The sequence below is a fragment of the Argiope bruennichi genome, chromosome X1 (genome assembly GCF_947563725.1).
Source record: "Argiope bruennichi chromosome X1, qqArgBrue1.1, whole genome shotgun sequence".
Lineage (NCBI taxonomy): Eukaryota > Metazoa > Arthropoda > Arachnida > Araneae > Araneidae > Argiope > Argiope bruennichi.
In genome coordinates this window covers 116,756,986-116,774,239 of record NC_079162.1, presented here as the reverse complement: position 1 = coordinate 116,774,239, position 17,254 = coordinate 116,756,986, and the positions used below count along the sequence as shown (strand labels likewise).

Genomic DNA, 17,254 nt, shown 5'->3' with positions numbered 1-17,254 from the left:
ATTCTACCTCTCACTGGAGCCACCTCTGAATGTAAAAGTTTAATTCCAAGAAAACAAACTTTTTCTCACCCCCTTTTATACTCAGTACTAATTAGATGCTTCGAAATCTGGTAATAGACAATTCTTTATCAATTTTTAATTTTCTGAAAGTGTGCTCAGTACTCTCTCTAATGACTGAAATAATTAATTTAAAAATATATGAATTAATATGAAATAATCTTAAATCTACCTTTTATTTGTGCAATAATGGTATCAATTATACTGTTAAAAAATAGCATCTAAATTCCTCAATTGGGTTTAATTTGCTATTTCGGAATATAATCTTTTTCAGAAAAATGTTCTGAAATATTCAAATTACACTCTATCACTTTCGCTTCTTTTAAAAATGCCTTAAATTTTGGATTCCAGTTTTAATTTTATTGACTAACATTAAATCAACCAAGAACAATTGCTTTTGATCGAAATAATTTATCAATATTGATAAATTTGGACAATATTGGAACCCTACTATTAAACAGAAAATCAATGGCACTTCTGGTATTAAATCCTCCAGACTTTTAGCTTCGAGAATGGTAAAAGTGCTAGAAAATTCCAGATCAAATTATAATTTTAAAATACCAATAAAGTTTTCCTTACAAATTGTACACCAAATGTTAAAATATTTCTTGGTTCCTTTTGTTATTATTTTAATGTGATAAATAGTTTTATAAATAGCGTTGTAGTTATTCATGCCAAGTGTCCCAATACTTTTTTGAGTGACTGTATTTTAAAATTGTTTTTGGATATTGCAACGTTTCTATTGCTTATTTTCTGCATATAGAAAAAAAAAAAAAAAAATTCTACAAAATCATTTAAACGTTATTCTTAAGCCATTGTGCGATACTAGTTGGAAAGCCAAAATAGATTAGGTTAAAACAATGTATATATAGTTTGAAAAAACTTGTAATACCTAAAAATAATTTATTGATGCAAATAACAGTAATGCAGCAGTATCCAAAGCTAAAAGTCTATCGGATTCAATATAAGAAATGACATTTATTTTCTGTTTAATAGTAGGGTTACAATATTGTCAAAAATTAGCCCTATCAATAAACTATTTCTAGCAAAAACAGTTGTTCTCGACTGAGCTTTTAATTTAGTCAATAAAATTAAAATTGAAATCCAAAATTTAAGACAAAATGTTACTCATTTTTAGACGAAGCAAAAGTGACGGCACGTGATTTGAATAGTTCAGAACATTTTCCGATACAGTAGAAGATGAAATTATAGAAAGCCCGATTCAGGAATTTAGATGTTATTTTTATAAAATCTGTAACAGATACTGTTATTGTACAGACTGAAAATAGATTTAACAGTATTTCCAATTAATCACTGATATAAAAACTTTAGAAAAATATGAATTAGAAAAATGTTCCAAAACTTTGTAACGTTTTATAACAAAGATGTAGATGAAAACCTAATCCAAGAAATTGTTTTGCTACGGGATTTGATTTTGAATGAAAGGGATGTAAATAACGCTTAACACATATTGCAATATATACTAATTAATAATTAAAATAATTTATTTCTAAATGTATTAACTATGTTAAAACCTTTCTTTACTTTGTCAGTTATTATGATAAAAGTGCTCTTTGCTGAAAGAGCACTCAGCATCAGAGCAAATTAAAATTAATAAAGAATTGTCTTTTTGTCAAGCATGTGTGCATAACACTTAAAAGCATTTGCTATACTAAGCATGGAAAAAGAAATTGCAAAAAATTGTAGTTTTCCTGAAGTAATTAATACAAAAAACAAAATCAAGCATTAAATAAACTTGCAATTTATGTGCTCGTGTTTGTAATTTTTTTTATTTACTTTGCAAAAAATTTAGGGCCCAAAATGTTTTTTTGCACCCGGGCCCCTTCATAGAGAAGGTCGGCTCTGAATAGAAGGGTTAATTATTTCTACATAATTGACTATATGGTAACTACTACGAAAATAGGTCACGAGGCGTTGTGAGGTCAAACATTTTGTGACCAAATGCAAGAAGCCCAAATTAACTTGATGACATATTCATCATCAAGAATATTCGTAATCTGCTCCCTTACAATTCTCCTAGCTGAGAGAGAACTCACGCAAGCAAATAGTTCGACTTTGGTTTCCTGCAGAAACAAAAACATTATAAAGCTGCTCTGTTGTTGTTGTTACTAATGGCACTTGTCATAGACAACCCGCTAAAGAAGGCAACGATTTAAGCCGAGTTTGTTCAATAGCTTTTGAGGGTAAAGGCCCCTGAGCATCCGAGGGCAGAAATCCGACTTTAATTGATATGAAGATAACACTCACACACTCGCTTGCAGAACCTCTTTTTACAGGGGATTTCTTTCACACACTGCTCTGAAAGAACACAGTGTAAAGAACAACCAAGCCCGAAGATACACGTGAAGAATTCAACGCTATCAACAATTTAGTTTAAATACATATTTAAATTCCTGTAATTGTGTGCATGTGTTTGACTCATTATTTCACTACAAGGAGTATAAAATCCTTTCATTTAATAGATTTAAATAACATTGTCATTGTTATATGTCCTTGTTGTTATATTTCAAATACTAACTGAATGTAGCTTCGTTTAACGCTTCAAAAAAGAACGTAATTATAACTAAATCAAACCAAACTTGACTGAAAAAAAAAGCTGATTTGATAATAATAATAAATGGCGGTTTGCAGCAAGAAGAATGAGTTTTTTCGATAAAATTCTGGAAAACATTTCAATAGGAAAACCCTACTTTTTCAGTCTTATAACAGCTTTTTTATACGCTACTAAAAATAAGTATAAATGAACACCATTTTCGTTTATTCTTTCACTTTCAAGGCCGCGGTGGTCTGGTGGTAAGGTCTCGGCTCGTTAGCCGTAGGGTTTCAGGTTCGAGACTCGCTTTGACAAGAACTATCGTGTAAGGGGGTCTGTTGCACATTAAATCCGTCAGGGTCTAACGTCCTCCCACTGGTGTAGTGTGCAGAGGGGGAGTTCCAGCTCAGTTATTGTCCTCGTCATCTGACTGCTGTTCAAAATTACGAGGTCCGTCCCAAAATAGCCCTAGTGTTGTTTTAAACGAGAAGTTAATATAACTAAACTAAATTTAAGTAAAGCTCCTAATTACGAAAACTAACAAATTTAAATTTTCGTTAATAAGATTGTTCATAATAAAGTAAGATGACTTACTTTGAAATATAATCGTTTTTAAAAAATGCTCGAAAATCTGTGAATCTCTTCTGTCACAGCAAATAAAAATTAAAACTATATTATATTAAAATTCCGAAAATATCTTAATAAGATTCCATTGTTCCTTACATCTTTGTTGCTGTTGTTTACAGCACTTTAAAAGCCCACTGACAGTTTAAGCCGAGAGAGCTTCTCCTATTTTTTCAGCAGCGCCAGCTAGAACCCACAGTACGACTCAGCTGCTTCATACGTCTCATTCGCTTTTTTCACAGGGGAGCATATTCACACACAGAACAAGAACAACCATGCGCCAACCGGGACTCGAACCCACAAAGCTCAGATCACGGGGAAGACGCGCTACTCCTATGCCAGGACGCCAGCTTACGTTTTTGTAAAATGTAAATTCAAATAGCGATTTACATTATTGTTTCACAACTTCACAAGCTAATAAAGCATAATGGCGTGGGTATAATGGAGTGAATGCAAATGACATTGGAGCTATCAAATTTAACTACTAGTTTGCCCATAAAGAAAAACTACCCAAAGAATTTATGCAACCTCTTTTCTTCGGCTAAGCACTAACAGTTTTGCAACGCTACTGGATTATACACAACTTGCTGGCGTTCTTGAGCATTCACACACCCGCCGTCGTTGTGTTTCAAAAGTAAAGACATACGAGAGAAAGTTTTACTGCAAGCTCTGCAGTTATACTTTTTAATATCAGAGTGAGTTTGTAAGTGAGCACGAAGATTTGATCGATCAGCAAACGCACGACTGCAGTGTGGGCATGCAAAAGGCTTTTCTCCAGTATGAGTTCTTATATGCCCTTGTAACAACCATGGTCTTGAGAAAGCTTTGCCACATAGACTGCATTTACAAGGCAAAGTATGAGTTCTAATATGCATCTTTAGTGCTCCCAGTGACACATAGACTTTTTCGCAGTGCTTGCAGCTAAAAGCCTTTTTTGTTTGAGTGCTGCAATGAAACTGTTTGTGTCTAGAAAGGCCACTGAATGTCGCATAACTCTTTTTACAATCTGCACATTCATATCTATGTGCTTGAGAAGATGTTGGACTGCCTGTGGAACTGCTGACAACAGAACTGTACTTACTTACAGATTCGGGACTGGATTCACCGCCATCAGATCTTGAAATTGGGGACATTGATTCTTCTTTGTGTGCCCAAGAAGAATACTTCAGTGAGTTGGAATCTAAAGGTATGTCCACACTGCTTAAAGGTGGAGGTGATTTTTCGTAATAGGAAGGTTCCGATGTGATGCAAGGTGACGACTGAATTCTGGTTTGAGGAATAGTTATCAATGGGGTAGAAACCAAAGCTGTACTACCTAAGTACGGTCCAGAAGGGATACAAAACTCAGAAGCAGGTTGGGGAAAAGGAAGAAGGGGTAGAAAAGGTCGAGGGAATACAGGTCTTGGCCATGGTGTGGCAGAACGGAAACTTTCTATTGTCATACCAACAGGTTTCTGCAGGTGACTAGATGTTTTGTACGATAGGCAATCCAAAGAAAAAGGGGTATAACAAGAAGAGGTCACTATTTTTGGAGAAAATTCTATGACACCGGGTGGAGATGGCACTTCTGTAGATGCCTTTCTTTCATGTACTGGCTCATCAATCTTCTTCGGTTTTACACTCAAATCATAAGGTCCTTTGGAATCTGTAAGAAAATTCTAACCTTAGATTTATGTTGAAGTACGTTTGCATAAGCACTTGATACAAGATCAATGAAGGCATTTATCCGCTTGTTTGTTTTTTCTCTCTATTTTACAACACAGGATTGATATAATAAGCAAGTCATTTTAAGCATTCCAACTTCATGTTTTTTCGGAACGGAATATAATTTTATTCATAAATATAGCATGCGATAATTTTTTTTTCATATATAATATTAATGTCTTCCCCTAATCTTTTTAGTTAACTATTGTAAAAGATTTGATTTGGAACGTCGTTTGTAATTTTTACAAATGCCTTCAAATTTTTGCAATTCAAAAATGAACATTCCAACCACCTCCAATGGGTTTTCTTTTGGAAAAATTGTAATTTGTAAATTCGCTTTGTAATTCTATAAAAGTGTTGTTAAAAGCTTGAAGAAGATTAAATGGCGAGACGAATACGAAATTGAATGAGAGGGAAATTATTTAAAGGAGAGAAAAGCACATTTAAAGAAGAAATTTTTAAAATAAACGATTTATCCTGCTGCCTGACTCAGTTAATCAGGTGGATCGTTCATTTAACTATTTTCTTTAAATTGAAAAAAAAAAATAATAATTCGAATCAATTTTAATAAATGACTGGAGGCAGAAAAAATGAACTATTCAAATATATAAAAATCTAATATTCCGGATTTTAAAGTTTCTTGTTTCTTGGCTAAATGTCCAAGAAATATTATCATTATTGAAGCAACTATTTAAATGCCATAACTATAGCAAGGTTATTCCAACGAATTTGCAAATAAAAATATATCCCTAACAATGAAGTATAATTTTACACAATAAAACTACAATCTAAAATTCAAATACACAATGGGAAGAACAGGAAATTACTTTTCAAATCAACCCATCGGAGAAAAATAATTGATATTTTACTAGTAAAATAAGTGTTTCTACTCCATTTTTAGTATCAATAATTATTAATTCTATTGGCATTGAATGCGAGAAATTTTTGAAATTATATAATTTCTCAATTGAGATTGACTTTTGTTTGTCAAATGTTGACATAACTATTAAAATTTGACTCATCGGTTCATCCAGCTGTATTTATGAGTTAGACTGTCTACTCATTACATTAACAAGTCATTAGTTATAATTACAAACTTATAAATGAGTAAGATTTTTTTAAAATAAATTACAGATTTCTGTTCTTTGCTTTCAGTTTTTGAGCTAATAAACGAATTCATTTTTAATGAGAATTTACATTGAACTTTTCGTATCATATATCAAGTTTAAAGGTGATAAGTAGGATTCTGTATATTTTTACTTGAATTTTATTCGAAAAAAATTAGTGCGATTTACTGTTCACTTCAAGTTAAAACGAAAATTAAATATATTAACTGGAAAATAACGAAATGGCAACCATAAAATTGATGTACTGCAAAGATAACTACATCAAGTTCTCTCAACTCATAACTATAAAATATGTATATTTGAGACTGATTTATTTTCTTGCTGACCTTTCAACATCAGACTACTTTTAATGGCTATTCATACATTATTTGATATATGAATTAGATGTAATCTCTAGAAAAGGCAAATAGTAATTGATCTTATTCGAGATAATTTATATGACAAAAAATCAAGATGAACGGATTTTGCTGACACCAATTAACAAGTCTAAATTATTAAAACTGATATGCAAATTAACAAATATTCAAGGAAGATGAGATTTCTCGTCAGCGATGAATATGTTGATATACAGCGCTTGCTAAAGAAGGAATATATTGAATGCAAGCGATGAATATGTTGCAAAGCTTGCGCTGTTATGCGATGAATATGTTGATATGCAAAGCTTGCGCTGCTACAAAAGATTCAATTCTTTTGCAGTAATGCAAGTATAGTAAATTTATATGCATTATAATGTAGCCCGTGGAATTGTATAGACGTGACTTTTACATAACCAGCTTAAAACAGTTGATTTGTGAAATCTTGATTAAAATGTCTCGATTTATCTAATCAGCAAAATCAGACATATGATCGTAAAGTTATCTTATTTTAAAAAAATGAGAAAGGGAAAGAAGCAAAACAAGTCAATAACTGTTGGCGAACGAAAGTTTTTTTCTCAGTACTAATACATCTTTCAAAATATTCAGAGCAGCTCTTTTCCCTGTTAATTTATCTTCTTCCACTATACATTCGCGATAAACTGTCACACCTGCCACAGAAAGATAAGAAAAACTATGAAAGTTGCACTCGAAAGGAGTTTATTCGCCACTATTTGCTTTTACTGACACTACAATCTATACTCGCGACAAAAAAACATCTCTGCAACATATGTCACCCAAGCGGTGAACTATGACGTCACTAGTAGCCTTTATTTGTAATTTTCTTTTTCTAAACTTTGCCGTGTTTTATTATTAGTGAATTTGAAATGACAGGAGAAATGGATCATTAGAAAAATTGCTGACGATACCGCAAATAGATTAATTTTTAATTTCGAATATAATTTCTTGGATATCTTCAGCTGTTTCCTGAGATTTTTTTTAAAAATGTATATTAAACTTTTTTTCTTGAGGAAAGAATTTTGAATTCTTCATTCGCTTCTGTGAATATTATGTCTACAAAATTTGCAGTAATTAAAACTCTGCATTCTCTATATTAACTATTTTATTTTATTTTATTCATTTATTTATTGTATAGTCTCTCTACAATTGGAAACAACATATATATTTTTTGTTTTATTATTCTACAAGTGTATTATTTATTTTCGTGAAAATTACTCCAAGAAAAATTTTCTTCTCGTAACAAAGCAAATGAGATATTGGCTAATATTTTGGTTTAGCGATCTTCGTATAATAAAAGAAATTGTATCAGTTTTGGTTGATATTTGTAGAACTCGTTGTCACGATTATTTTTTTGGCCTAATTGCTCGAAATCGTATTTCGTAAACTGATACAATTAGAATTTGGCTTTGCTTAAAAAATCAGAATTTACATTGAATATTGTTGCAAAGGAATTCCTTAGGCGTGAATGTTAATACTATCTGTATGTCGATATAAATTACAAATCATTACGCTTTAAAGAGTCGATTAATTCTGGACAAGAAAATTGTGCGTTAATTTACACACATCACTTACAGAAGTCAAACAGTTACTTTCCGTAAGTCTACTCTAGTGACCATATAAAAAGACTTTGTCAAAACAAAATATGCGTGCTGAAAATTTTAGTGAGATTAATTTTGCTATACATCAAAACATACAGGGTGTCCCAAAATGCCATTAATAAATTTTAAGGGTATGTCAAACTTGACGAAACATAACATTTTTACAAAAGAACATGAGGTCACAAACCAAAGACTAGTGGTAAAGTGGTGCATATCACTATATATGTCGGATAAAGTATGCAATATTTGTAGTATATCAGATGAAGTATATAAATTTAATGAAAAAGGAATTTACATTTGCATCATTAGATGCCGTTCGCAACATGATAGAACAATGGCAAGTAGAAAAAGAAGTATTCGCAACTAATCTTTGGAGTATTTAAAGCAAGTTTTCAAAGGACTTGTTGCCCCAAGTTACACTATCTTTGCATGTTTTTGCAATTGTGTCGTAGCGCTATTTTAATCAAACATGCTATTAAACCTATGTCGTACATTTTATCTGCGTATATCCTTTTTTTTTAATTCATTGATAAAAAAAACTCTGCAGCGTTTTGATGCTCTAGGTTCTGTTGCAGAAATGATTTATTTTAATAAACCTAACTATAAAGTTTGTGGTTGTTCTTTTGGGGGATTTCTTGATTATATTTACTGATTAGTACATTTGCAGTAGTTAATGTTGGTGGAAATTAATTTCGACATTTCATTCCTCTTTAAGAAACAAATACCGAATATATTTATATTTTTCAACATCATTTCAAAATTTAATGTAACTCTGCAGAGATTACAGTAGTTTAATATTGAAAATGGGCTAATTGCACGTTATCGCAATTAATAAGGATTGCTGTGGTAGTTTTAAATAATATCTTCATCTTTGATGAGGAGATGAAGGAAATATAGAATTTACTCATATTTATAAGTAAATAGGTATTAATCAGTACTTTACCAAATATGATAACAACTTACATCACAACTTACTAATCGTTTTCAACTTTAGTTAAAAGCGATAAAGTTTACTGAATATAACAAAAACAATACAAAATACAAAAAACAATATTCATATGAGATAAAATATAAAAATTCAAAATTCAATAATAAAATTAATAAAACGGAGAAATGAAAAATATTTATGCAAAAATAAAATCATATTTATAAATAAAAATATTTGTGACAAGTTTAAATTTTAAAAGAAAAAGAATTTCACTCTTTTGCAATTAAAACTGACCGACTTATGAAGCTTTGAGTAGAACTATTTTACTATTTTAGAACCGTTTCAATGACTATTTCGAAGATGAATAACAAATCAACGCTCTTGTTTGAGATCGCAGTTAATTTTAAAATATTCACAACTCGGTCATTTTTAATCTTAGAATACGAAATGTTTAAAATGTTGGATAGTCACAACTATTCTATTAAATATGATTTGTAGAATTAGAGGTATAAGAAAATTTAAATTTTGTAATTTTTTCGCATCGTATTTAATCATTCAAACTTAATAAAATACCATTACTTACATAATTTAAAACATAGTATTTTTTCAAATGGAACTATATGAATATCTAACTATTTAGAAATTCGCCATTTAGTAATGATTAGAGAGGACACCCTGTGTACATTGCAGATACTCATTAATAAACACTATATCATTACACACAAGAATCACTATATTAAACACAAATTTAATTTTAATGAAATCATTTGCAAATTTCTTATTGTTTTAAATACAATGCAGTAAGTGTTTTTTACAATATGTATTGGTTAGTTGAGAGAAGTTTAATGGGAAAAACAGATTTGATTGTGCTGCGGTAGATATGCGACTCAGCTAATTAACATCGAAAATCAATCACCTTTAATTTCCTTTCAATCCATTTCCTTTCCTTTCTTTTGCATCGATTGACCAGATGTTAACTATTTATGACAGCTATATCAAATAAACGAGGAAGTATATTTATCATCGAAAATCAATCACCTTTAATTTCCTTTCAATCAATTTCCTTTCTTTTGCATCGATTGACCAGATGTTAACTATTTATGACAGCTATATCAAATAAACGAGGAAGTATATTTATCATCGAAAATCAATCACCTTTAATTTCCTTTCAAACAATTTCCGTTATTTTGCATCGATTGACCAGATGTTAACTATTTATGACAGCTATATCAAATAAATGATGAAGTAATCTCAAAACATCTGATATTTCATTTTTATTTTGAATTTTTATGCAACAAGTTGGCTTGCATAACGAACGCATAAGTATGCAACAAGTTGGCTAGTAAGTCGAATAACGTACGTAGATTACCTGACTCACTTCATTCACTCTCTTATAAAATGAAGTCTCCTGAAAGCATATGGATGTTTGAACCACAAAAACTAGAGAAATAAATAACGGATATTGTAGATATTTATACCATTTTGTAGGGCATTTATTGGGAAAGGTTTTAGCACATTAAAGTCATATCAAAATAAGAGTTTTATAATTGCTATTTGAATTATTCCGCGCATGCGTGAAAATCTCGAACTGCGCATGTGAAAATAGCAAGAGCTGTGGTATGCATAGGCGATACATTTCTTTTACCTCTGTTTGTTAGTCAATCACGTCAGAACGGCTGAACGGAATTGGATGAAATTTAGCACAGAGATAGATTATAGTCTGGAATAGGACATAGGCTACTATTTATTCTAGTGAAATTTTTATTAATCAAAAACAAGCTTTCCCGCCAAAAATATTTTCAATCCCCCCCCACACCAAATGAGTAAGGCTTCAGTCATTTTTCCCACGCGAATGAGATTAGGCTTAACATTTTTTCGACCAATTATTTCAAACGATTCTGTTTATTTTCTTAATATTTGAGGCATTTAAAATTAAACATTGTTAATTAATCGATCATTCGGATTCATTCTGAAGTGCTTTTAAATTAAAATAGAATAAAGAAAATTAAAAATTTCTAATTTGCATGGCGTTGCCCCAACTGGCATAGAAAATTCACGCTTGCGCAGTTTGTTCATATTGTTGACAACTGTATTTTCATTTAAATTAAAAGTTTAAAAATTATCTGTATTATACTGTTTTAGCTATCTCAATCGATAAATAAAATAGACTTTATTTTAAAAAAATACGGACCTGATTTGAATCTGCTGCTAGCCAAACTCCGCAAGGACTGCAATTTAGCTCTGGTTGTAGCTTCCTCGGGCATTGCTGCAACTTTGCTTAACGGTGGCCGGACTTCACATTCTGTTTTCAAATTGCCGCAAGCGATGATACCTCAACATGCAACATCACCAAAAACTGCGGGCAGGGAGTCCTTTTGCAGAAGTGCAAGTTAATATTATGGGACGAATGCACAATGTCGCACAAGCATTATTTGTATTATTTCGTCGAATGATTGTATCACAAGAAATAATTATCAATCATCTCGTTATTTTTTGCGTCAGTTCAGGCCAGATACTCAATCATTCAAGAACGCTAAACCGTAGCTTGCAGGACATCCGCGGCAACCAGGCGATGATGGGCGGCGTTGTCGTTTTGCTCACAATGACCTGTTTGCAATTTTAGTGAGCACACGCGGACTATCAAACCCCCTCCAGCTGTGGGATAAATACAAGGACGCTTTATCACAAGATATCGTGCATAGGTTGGATGGCACTCACAATGACCTAATCATTAACGGAGCTTAGATATTGAATGAGGCGCAAGATGCCTAGATCAGTTCTCATACATATAAATCAAAATTTCCACGCGAACGAAGTTGCGGGTAATAGCTAGTTTAGTATAATTTTCTTTTCATATATATTTCAAGATTAGATCAAATGCGCTTTGCCCACTTGTTAATATTCTACAAAAGTAGATTGTTACCAAGAGTTATCCAGCTTTTCTTCGTGAAAGTTAATCGTGCTTCTTTTTGCTCATTGGTCCACAATTTATTTTTAGGTTTAAGCACGCTTTACAAGGCTTATTTGTTTAATTTCGTCGTATGATTGTATCACAAGAAATAATTATCAATCATCTCGTTATTTTTTACGTCAGTTCAGGCCAGATACTCAATCATTCAACAACGTTTGAACACCAACATTCTTAATTAATAGCTATGCATTAATTTAAAACGTTGAAACATAGAAAAGCAAATTCAAATTGCTGTTCTCTTAAACAGGGAGATAAAGAAGTTCGCAGATGAAAATCAGGTTTTTATTTGTTTTTTTTTTTTATTAGCATACATAAAATGGTTTTTAATATCTTAAAAATATTTTATTCACTTCCTGACGAAAGTAACTGGAATGTTTCAGCTTTCGAAGATCCAATAAATTTGACCTTTCATATAAGAATAAAAATATTTACCTGACTACCTGAAGAGTTATTCCAAAAAATATTACTATTCCATCCTAGTTTGAATGACCTTGATGCTGTGATAGCTCAGGCAAAAAGTTGAAGTTCTCACCCATATCACCCACCTCCATATCATACTGTCTAAAATACCCATTCAGGCTCTCATCAATTTTGCTCGTGGGGATTTGTCAACGAGAATCTAGTAATTTCTCTTTATTTCAAAATATGCCAAACTGTTTGAACTCGTTCAAATGGCTTTCTTCCAGGATAGTATGGCATTGAAGTTCTCTATGTAGATTCTATGATAGATCGTGCCTTGAAGTGTGGAATCAAGATCATACTAAAAATGAAAAAGTTGCTTAGTTACATTTATTATGTTTATTATTCACTAAGATTCTACTTCAATAAGCTTCGATTCATATATTCGTAACTGGTATTCATTGTCATGTCCAGAATTTTGAAATCAAATTAGATGAACAAAAGTAGGTAAAACTTAGGTAGGCGACAATAAATCTAATCTAAAGGTGAATAATTTTTCTAATATTCTGAAGTTTTGCAAAAACAGCCATTGATCATATCGGTATCTAAAATCAGAAAAGTTTCCTAGTTTTCAATGAACTAAAAAAAATATTTTCGAAAAAATTCAAAAACTATTCATTTTCTAATAATCATTGAATTTCAAATATTCATCCTTCAAATACAGTTTCTCTAATTCATCAAAGTCTAAATCACAGCATTTTTTGAAATTTACTTCATTCGGCTGAATTAACTGAGTCAGGCGACAGGATACATCGTTTATTTTTAAAATTTCTTTTTAAATGTGCTTTTCTCTCCTTTAAATAATTTCCCTCTCATTCATTTTCTTATTCGTCTCACCATTAAATCTTCAAGCTTTTAACAGCACTTTTATAGAATTACAAAGCGCAAAATTTGGAAACCCATGGAATGTGGTTGGCATGTTCCTTTTTGAATTGCAAAAATTTGAAGATATTTGTAAAAATTCGGCTCATCTTTTTAACCCTTTGATCGATGTACTCATGTATCATAAGCGTATCAAATTATCTCTCCTCAAAATTAATAATCTGAAATTAAACCATACAACACAATAATTGGATTTGAAAGCACACATCATCTACAAACACCTCGAGTATTCTATTCTATAGATTATTAACTGAATCAGTAGAGCAGCACATTCCTGAAACGGGAGGCCTCATTTAATTAAACAGAGCAGTTAAGGGGTTAATATGAAAGTTATATTTATACAGAGAGTAATTCCTCGTCTAAACACTACACCCTATTTACTTTGCTTAGTTATATAATATTGTTACTTGTTAAAGTTGTATCATAAAATAAAAACTGATTAATCTAGACTAAGACAAATAGACTAAGAAGAAAATAAATATAGTAATAGGTTTAAATATCATTGTTCAATATATAGAGTTCATTTATATAACAAATAGAGATTGAACATATCACTTAAAATACGTTAAGAATCCTTTTCATTGAATTCTTATAAAAGATATCCATTTTAATCTTCATAAGAATACATACCATGAACACAAAGCAATTTCAGGAGTATCTCTGCAAAAAGCAGAGCTTTTAATAAGCTCTTTGGCTTTTAAGCGATACAGATGCTGAATTTACATAAAGATTACATTTCAAGTAACTAGTATAAAATTATTTTATCTGATACCTAGGTTTAGAACTTTTAAACAGCATTATTGTTTTCCGAGGATATGCTTTTAAAAGAATGATCATTTTCTTTGTTTGCGACCTGAAGAATTAGAGGAATATGTCCTGTAAATGGTCAGCGGCTGTATCAATGGTCCTGTTAACCTGTATCAATGATCAGCTGCATATTTTCGACTAGACAGCTACATGGGATTTCTGGTCTTAGGAAGGGCCTAATAAGGGCCATAAAATATGTTATTCGTCTAGTTTTCAAAGAAATAAATTTTATGAATATTTAAACTTTAGAACAATGTTAACACGTTGTCAAGTGTAATCGACCAGGTTCTCCGACCTGCTTCATTCCATTCCTTTAGTTATTACATTATTTGTTAAAACATTGCACTTGTTTAAATTTGTTGAGACGTAGAAATAACGATATTATCTATTTCATACTAAATAAAAATGTAAGATTTTCACAAAAATACTAAAATAAAAAATTGCCAGAAATAAGTCATTAACATGTTAGTTGAATCTAAATCTATTTGAATCTTTTTTCTGCTTAGTAAAAGAGAAGCCTCCTGATGTAGGCTGCCTTGAACGGCAAAATGCTTAAATCCATCACTATCTACAATTACTATATAAAGTATTGTTACTATCACAAGAACATGACCATCGGACCGAGCACTAGTATATCCTAATTCTTGTTGAACTATCGTTCGCACGCTTGACCCGCTACTAGGTATAAAGTCTCCGAGCTCTACTTAACCAAACGAGGAATTACGGGCTTGAAAACTCCGTTTTAAATTCGTAAACGCATTGCTTACTGACGCGCAATTCGTTTAATAAGAGCTTTACCCCTTTCTTTTCTTAATAGGCTATAAATATTAAATTATTAAAGTGGTAGTCATATATGCAATCTTTCTTTTACTGAATATTCATATGGTACGTGTTATAATTATTGTTTTATCTAATTTTGGACAAATAAACCAAAGTAAAGTTTACAATTACACCATTTTTCATTCTTTCTACTGTCGGAAATTCAGATAATTTTTTTCTGAAGTCAAGGAATTAAAAATTACTCTTTTTTTTATCAACAATTACTACATAAATTATAGTTACTTACGCTGATTATTCTTATTTAGAAATATAATTGATAAACGTTAGAACAAACATTATAGTATACGGTACTTCTTTTCTTTCAAATGTTTATGTACAAGTCTTCGTGAATGCTTGAAAAGGGTATTTTATTTCACATTGTTTGTCAATTGTGTCAGTGTTTCAATGAAAGCAAAAATGGATATGAATTTACTTTATATTTGTTTCAGACTGAAATTTGAAATAAATTGTACTCGGGTACATTCAGTAAATTTATACCCATTTTTGCTTTCATTGAAACACTGACACAATTGGCAAACAATGGGAAATAAAATACCCTTTTCAAGCATTCACGAAGACTTGTATATAAACATTTGAAAGAAAAGAAGTGCCATATACTATTGAATCGTCCATTTTTCTTAGGAAAATTTTTGAAGTAGAGTTGTTACTTTTTGCTTTAATATTTAAAATCTGAAATAAAATATTGCAAATGCTTTCATTTTCAAATCCAGAATCATCCAGTCTTTTCAGTAAGCTTATTTAAAGTAAGCGTATTTTATCCATACGCGTACTTTTCAGTAAGCGTATTTTATCCATCCACTATCTACAGTAAATTAAAACAAATAAATAAATTTGGAAATAAATTAATCCCAACAAAACTTATACGTAAATCTTTAAATGAAAAAGAAGCCAAACTTTACCTGACTGGGATAAATCCTCAGAATCATTGCAAGATAATATCTGCTTGTTCGCTACTTCTTCAACCTGTTTCATCTTCACGCAATTATCTTTCACATTGTTGTGTTTTTTTATGAGAAACGCACGTGGCATGACTCTAGCAGTAAATTTATAAGAAAAGCGCAATCTTTCGTACTTTCAACATTTCATTTTGTATTTCGTATCATTTAAATTCTTCATGATCAACGGAGCGACCTGAACATAGCCAAATGGTTGTCATATACAGAACTTCAACTGCTATGCCGACCACGTGCGGTAGGCTTCCCGCACAAGTGAAGCGCTCTGAGTTTTCCCCTGAAGTTCCAACTCTTCCCTAAGCGAGCAAGCTCTAAATGATAGTCGAACCTAGGAAGCTGAATTTCTGCGCATCAAGTGAGTGACTTCTGGGAAGACCAATCGGGAGACCTGCTTGCATCTGGGTCCACCAATTGGTTGGTGCGTGCGAATTGTATCGGACTTGGTAGGGTGCATATTTCAATGGTGGTAGGTAGGGGGGGGGGGCTAATATGTAGCTAAATAAATTCATATAAGGGGGGGGAGTAGAGAAGGGGGGGGATTTTTTTTCTATAGTATAAGCAGTAAGATCTGACAAAGTTTTTTTTAGCTGCTTAGGAGGATTCTTTTTTTTTTATTTGGCCTATTAGAACTCATTTTTTTTATCAACCACGCAGGATAACGGATTAAATAAGTAGCCAAGGAAAATAAAAATTACGAAAATTCAGGCAAAATAATCCTTTTTTTTCTTCTTCTTTTCCTTTGTGAGGTAGCAACAAAAAGAAATTTCTATAAAAACAGTATAGTGAGGGAATTAAGAAGTCTTGTATATTAAAGAGAAAAAAAACTCAACATTCATTAAATATTAAAATATAATGTGAATGCGATAAAAATTTTAATTTACTTAGAATATTCATATTTTTCTTTCTTTCATAATTATTGTTCTAATCTCCAGGTTTTTAATAATTATTATTACTATTATTATTTTCTGCTTTTTAGTACTTTGAAAAGCAATTTTTTATGTTCATATTTTCTAATGTTTTATGATACAGTAATGATTATGAATACATTTCATAATTCAGTAATAACTTTTATTTTTATGTAATCTTAATCAATTTATTTCTTGTTATTGTGAGTTATGGCACTTCACAAGCCCGCTGACAGTCTCTTGTTTTTTCAGCAACGCCAACTAGGGCCAAGAGTACGACTTGGCTACTTCATGCGTCGCATTCGCTCGCACAACCCCTTTTTAAAGGGAGGCACATTCACACACCACAGACAGAACACAGAAGAAGAACAACCATGCCCGAACCGGGAAGCCCAGATCATGGGGAACACGCGCTCCCCCTATGCCAGGAAGTGGCTTTTTATCTCTTAAGAAGAATATATGCAATAGATA

At 31.6% G+C, this 17,254-nt stretch overlaps 1 protein-coding gene across 2 annotated transcripts; it reads right to left on the bottom strand.

Annotated features, from left to right (window-relative positions):
- Positions 1 to 2,275: 2,275 nt before the first annotated feature.
- LOC129959029 (protein snail homolog Sna-like) lies at positions 2,276 to 16,167 on the bottom strand. 2 transcript variants are annotated; one of them, XM_056071800.1, is made up of 2 exons: positions 15,825 to 16,167; positions 2,276 to 4,880 (listed from the first exon to the last, which is right to left on the bottom strand). In XM_056071800.1, exons 1-2 carry the CDS (start codon positions 15,952 to 15,954, stop codon positions 3,784 to 3,786), a joined length of 1,227 nt encoding a protein of 408 aa, XP_055927775.1. In that variant the 5' UTR covers positions 15,955 to 16,167; the 3' UTR covers positions 2,276 to 3,783. The 2 variants fall into 2 exon arrangements, with proteins under 2 accessions (XP_055927775.1, XP_055927776.1); XM_056071801.1 differs by lacking the exon at positions 15,825 to 16,167 and adding an exon at positions 11,158 to 11,240.
- Between the last annotated feature and the right edge of the window lie 1,087 nt (positions 16,168 to 17,254).

Excerpts from the sequence above, each read along its gene's own strand:
- LOC129959029 (XM_056071800.1), bottom strand. The coding sequence starts at position 15,954 with ATGCCACGTGCGTTTCTCATAAAAAAACACAACAATGTGAAAGATAAT. Across the intron at positions 4,881-15,824 it reads TGAGGATTTATCCCAGTCAG|ATTCCAAAGGACCTTATGAT; the intron begins GTAAAGTTTGGC and ends ATTTTCTTACAG.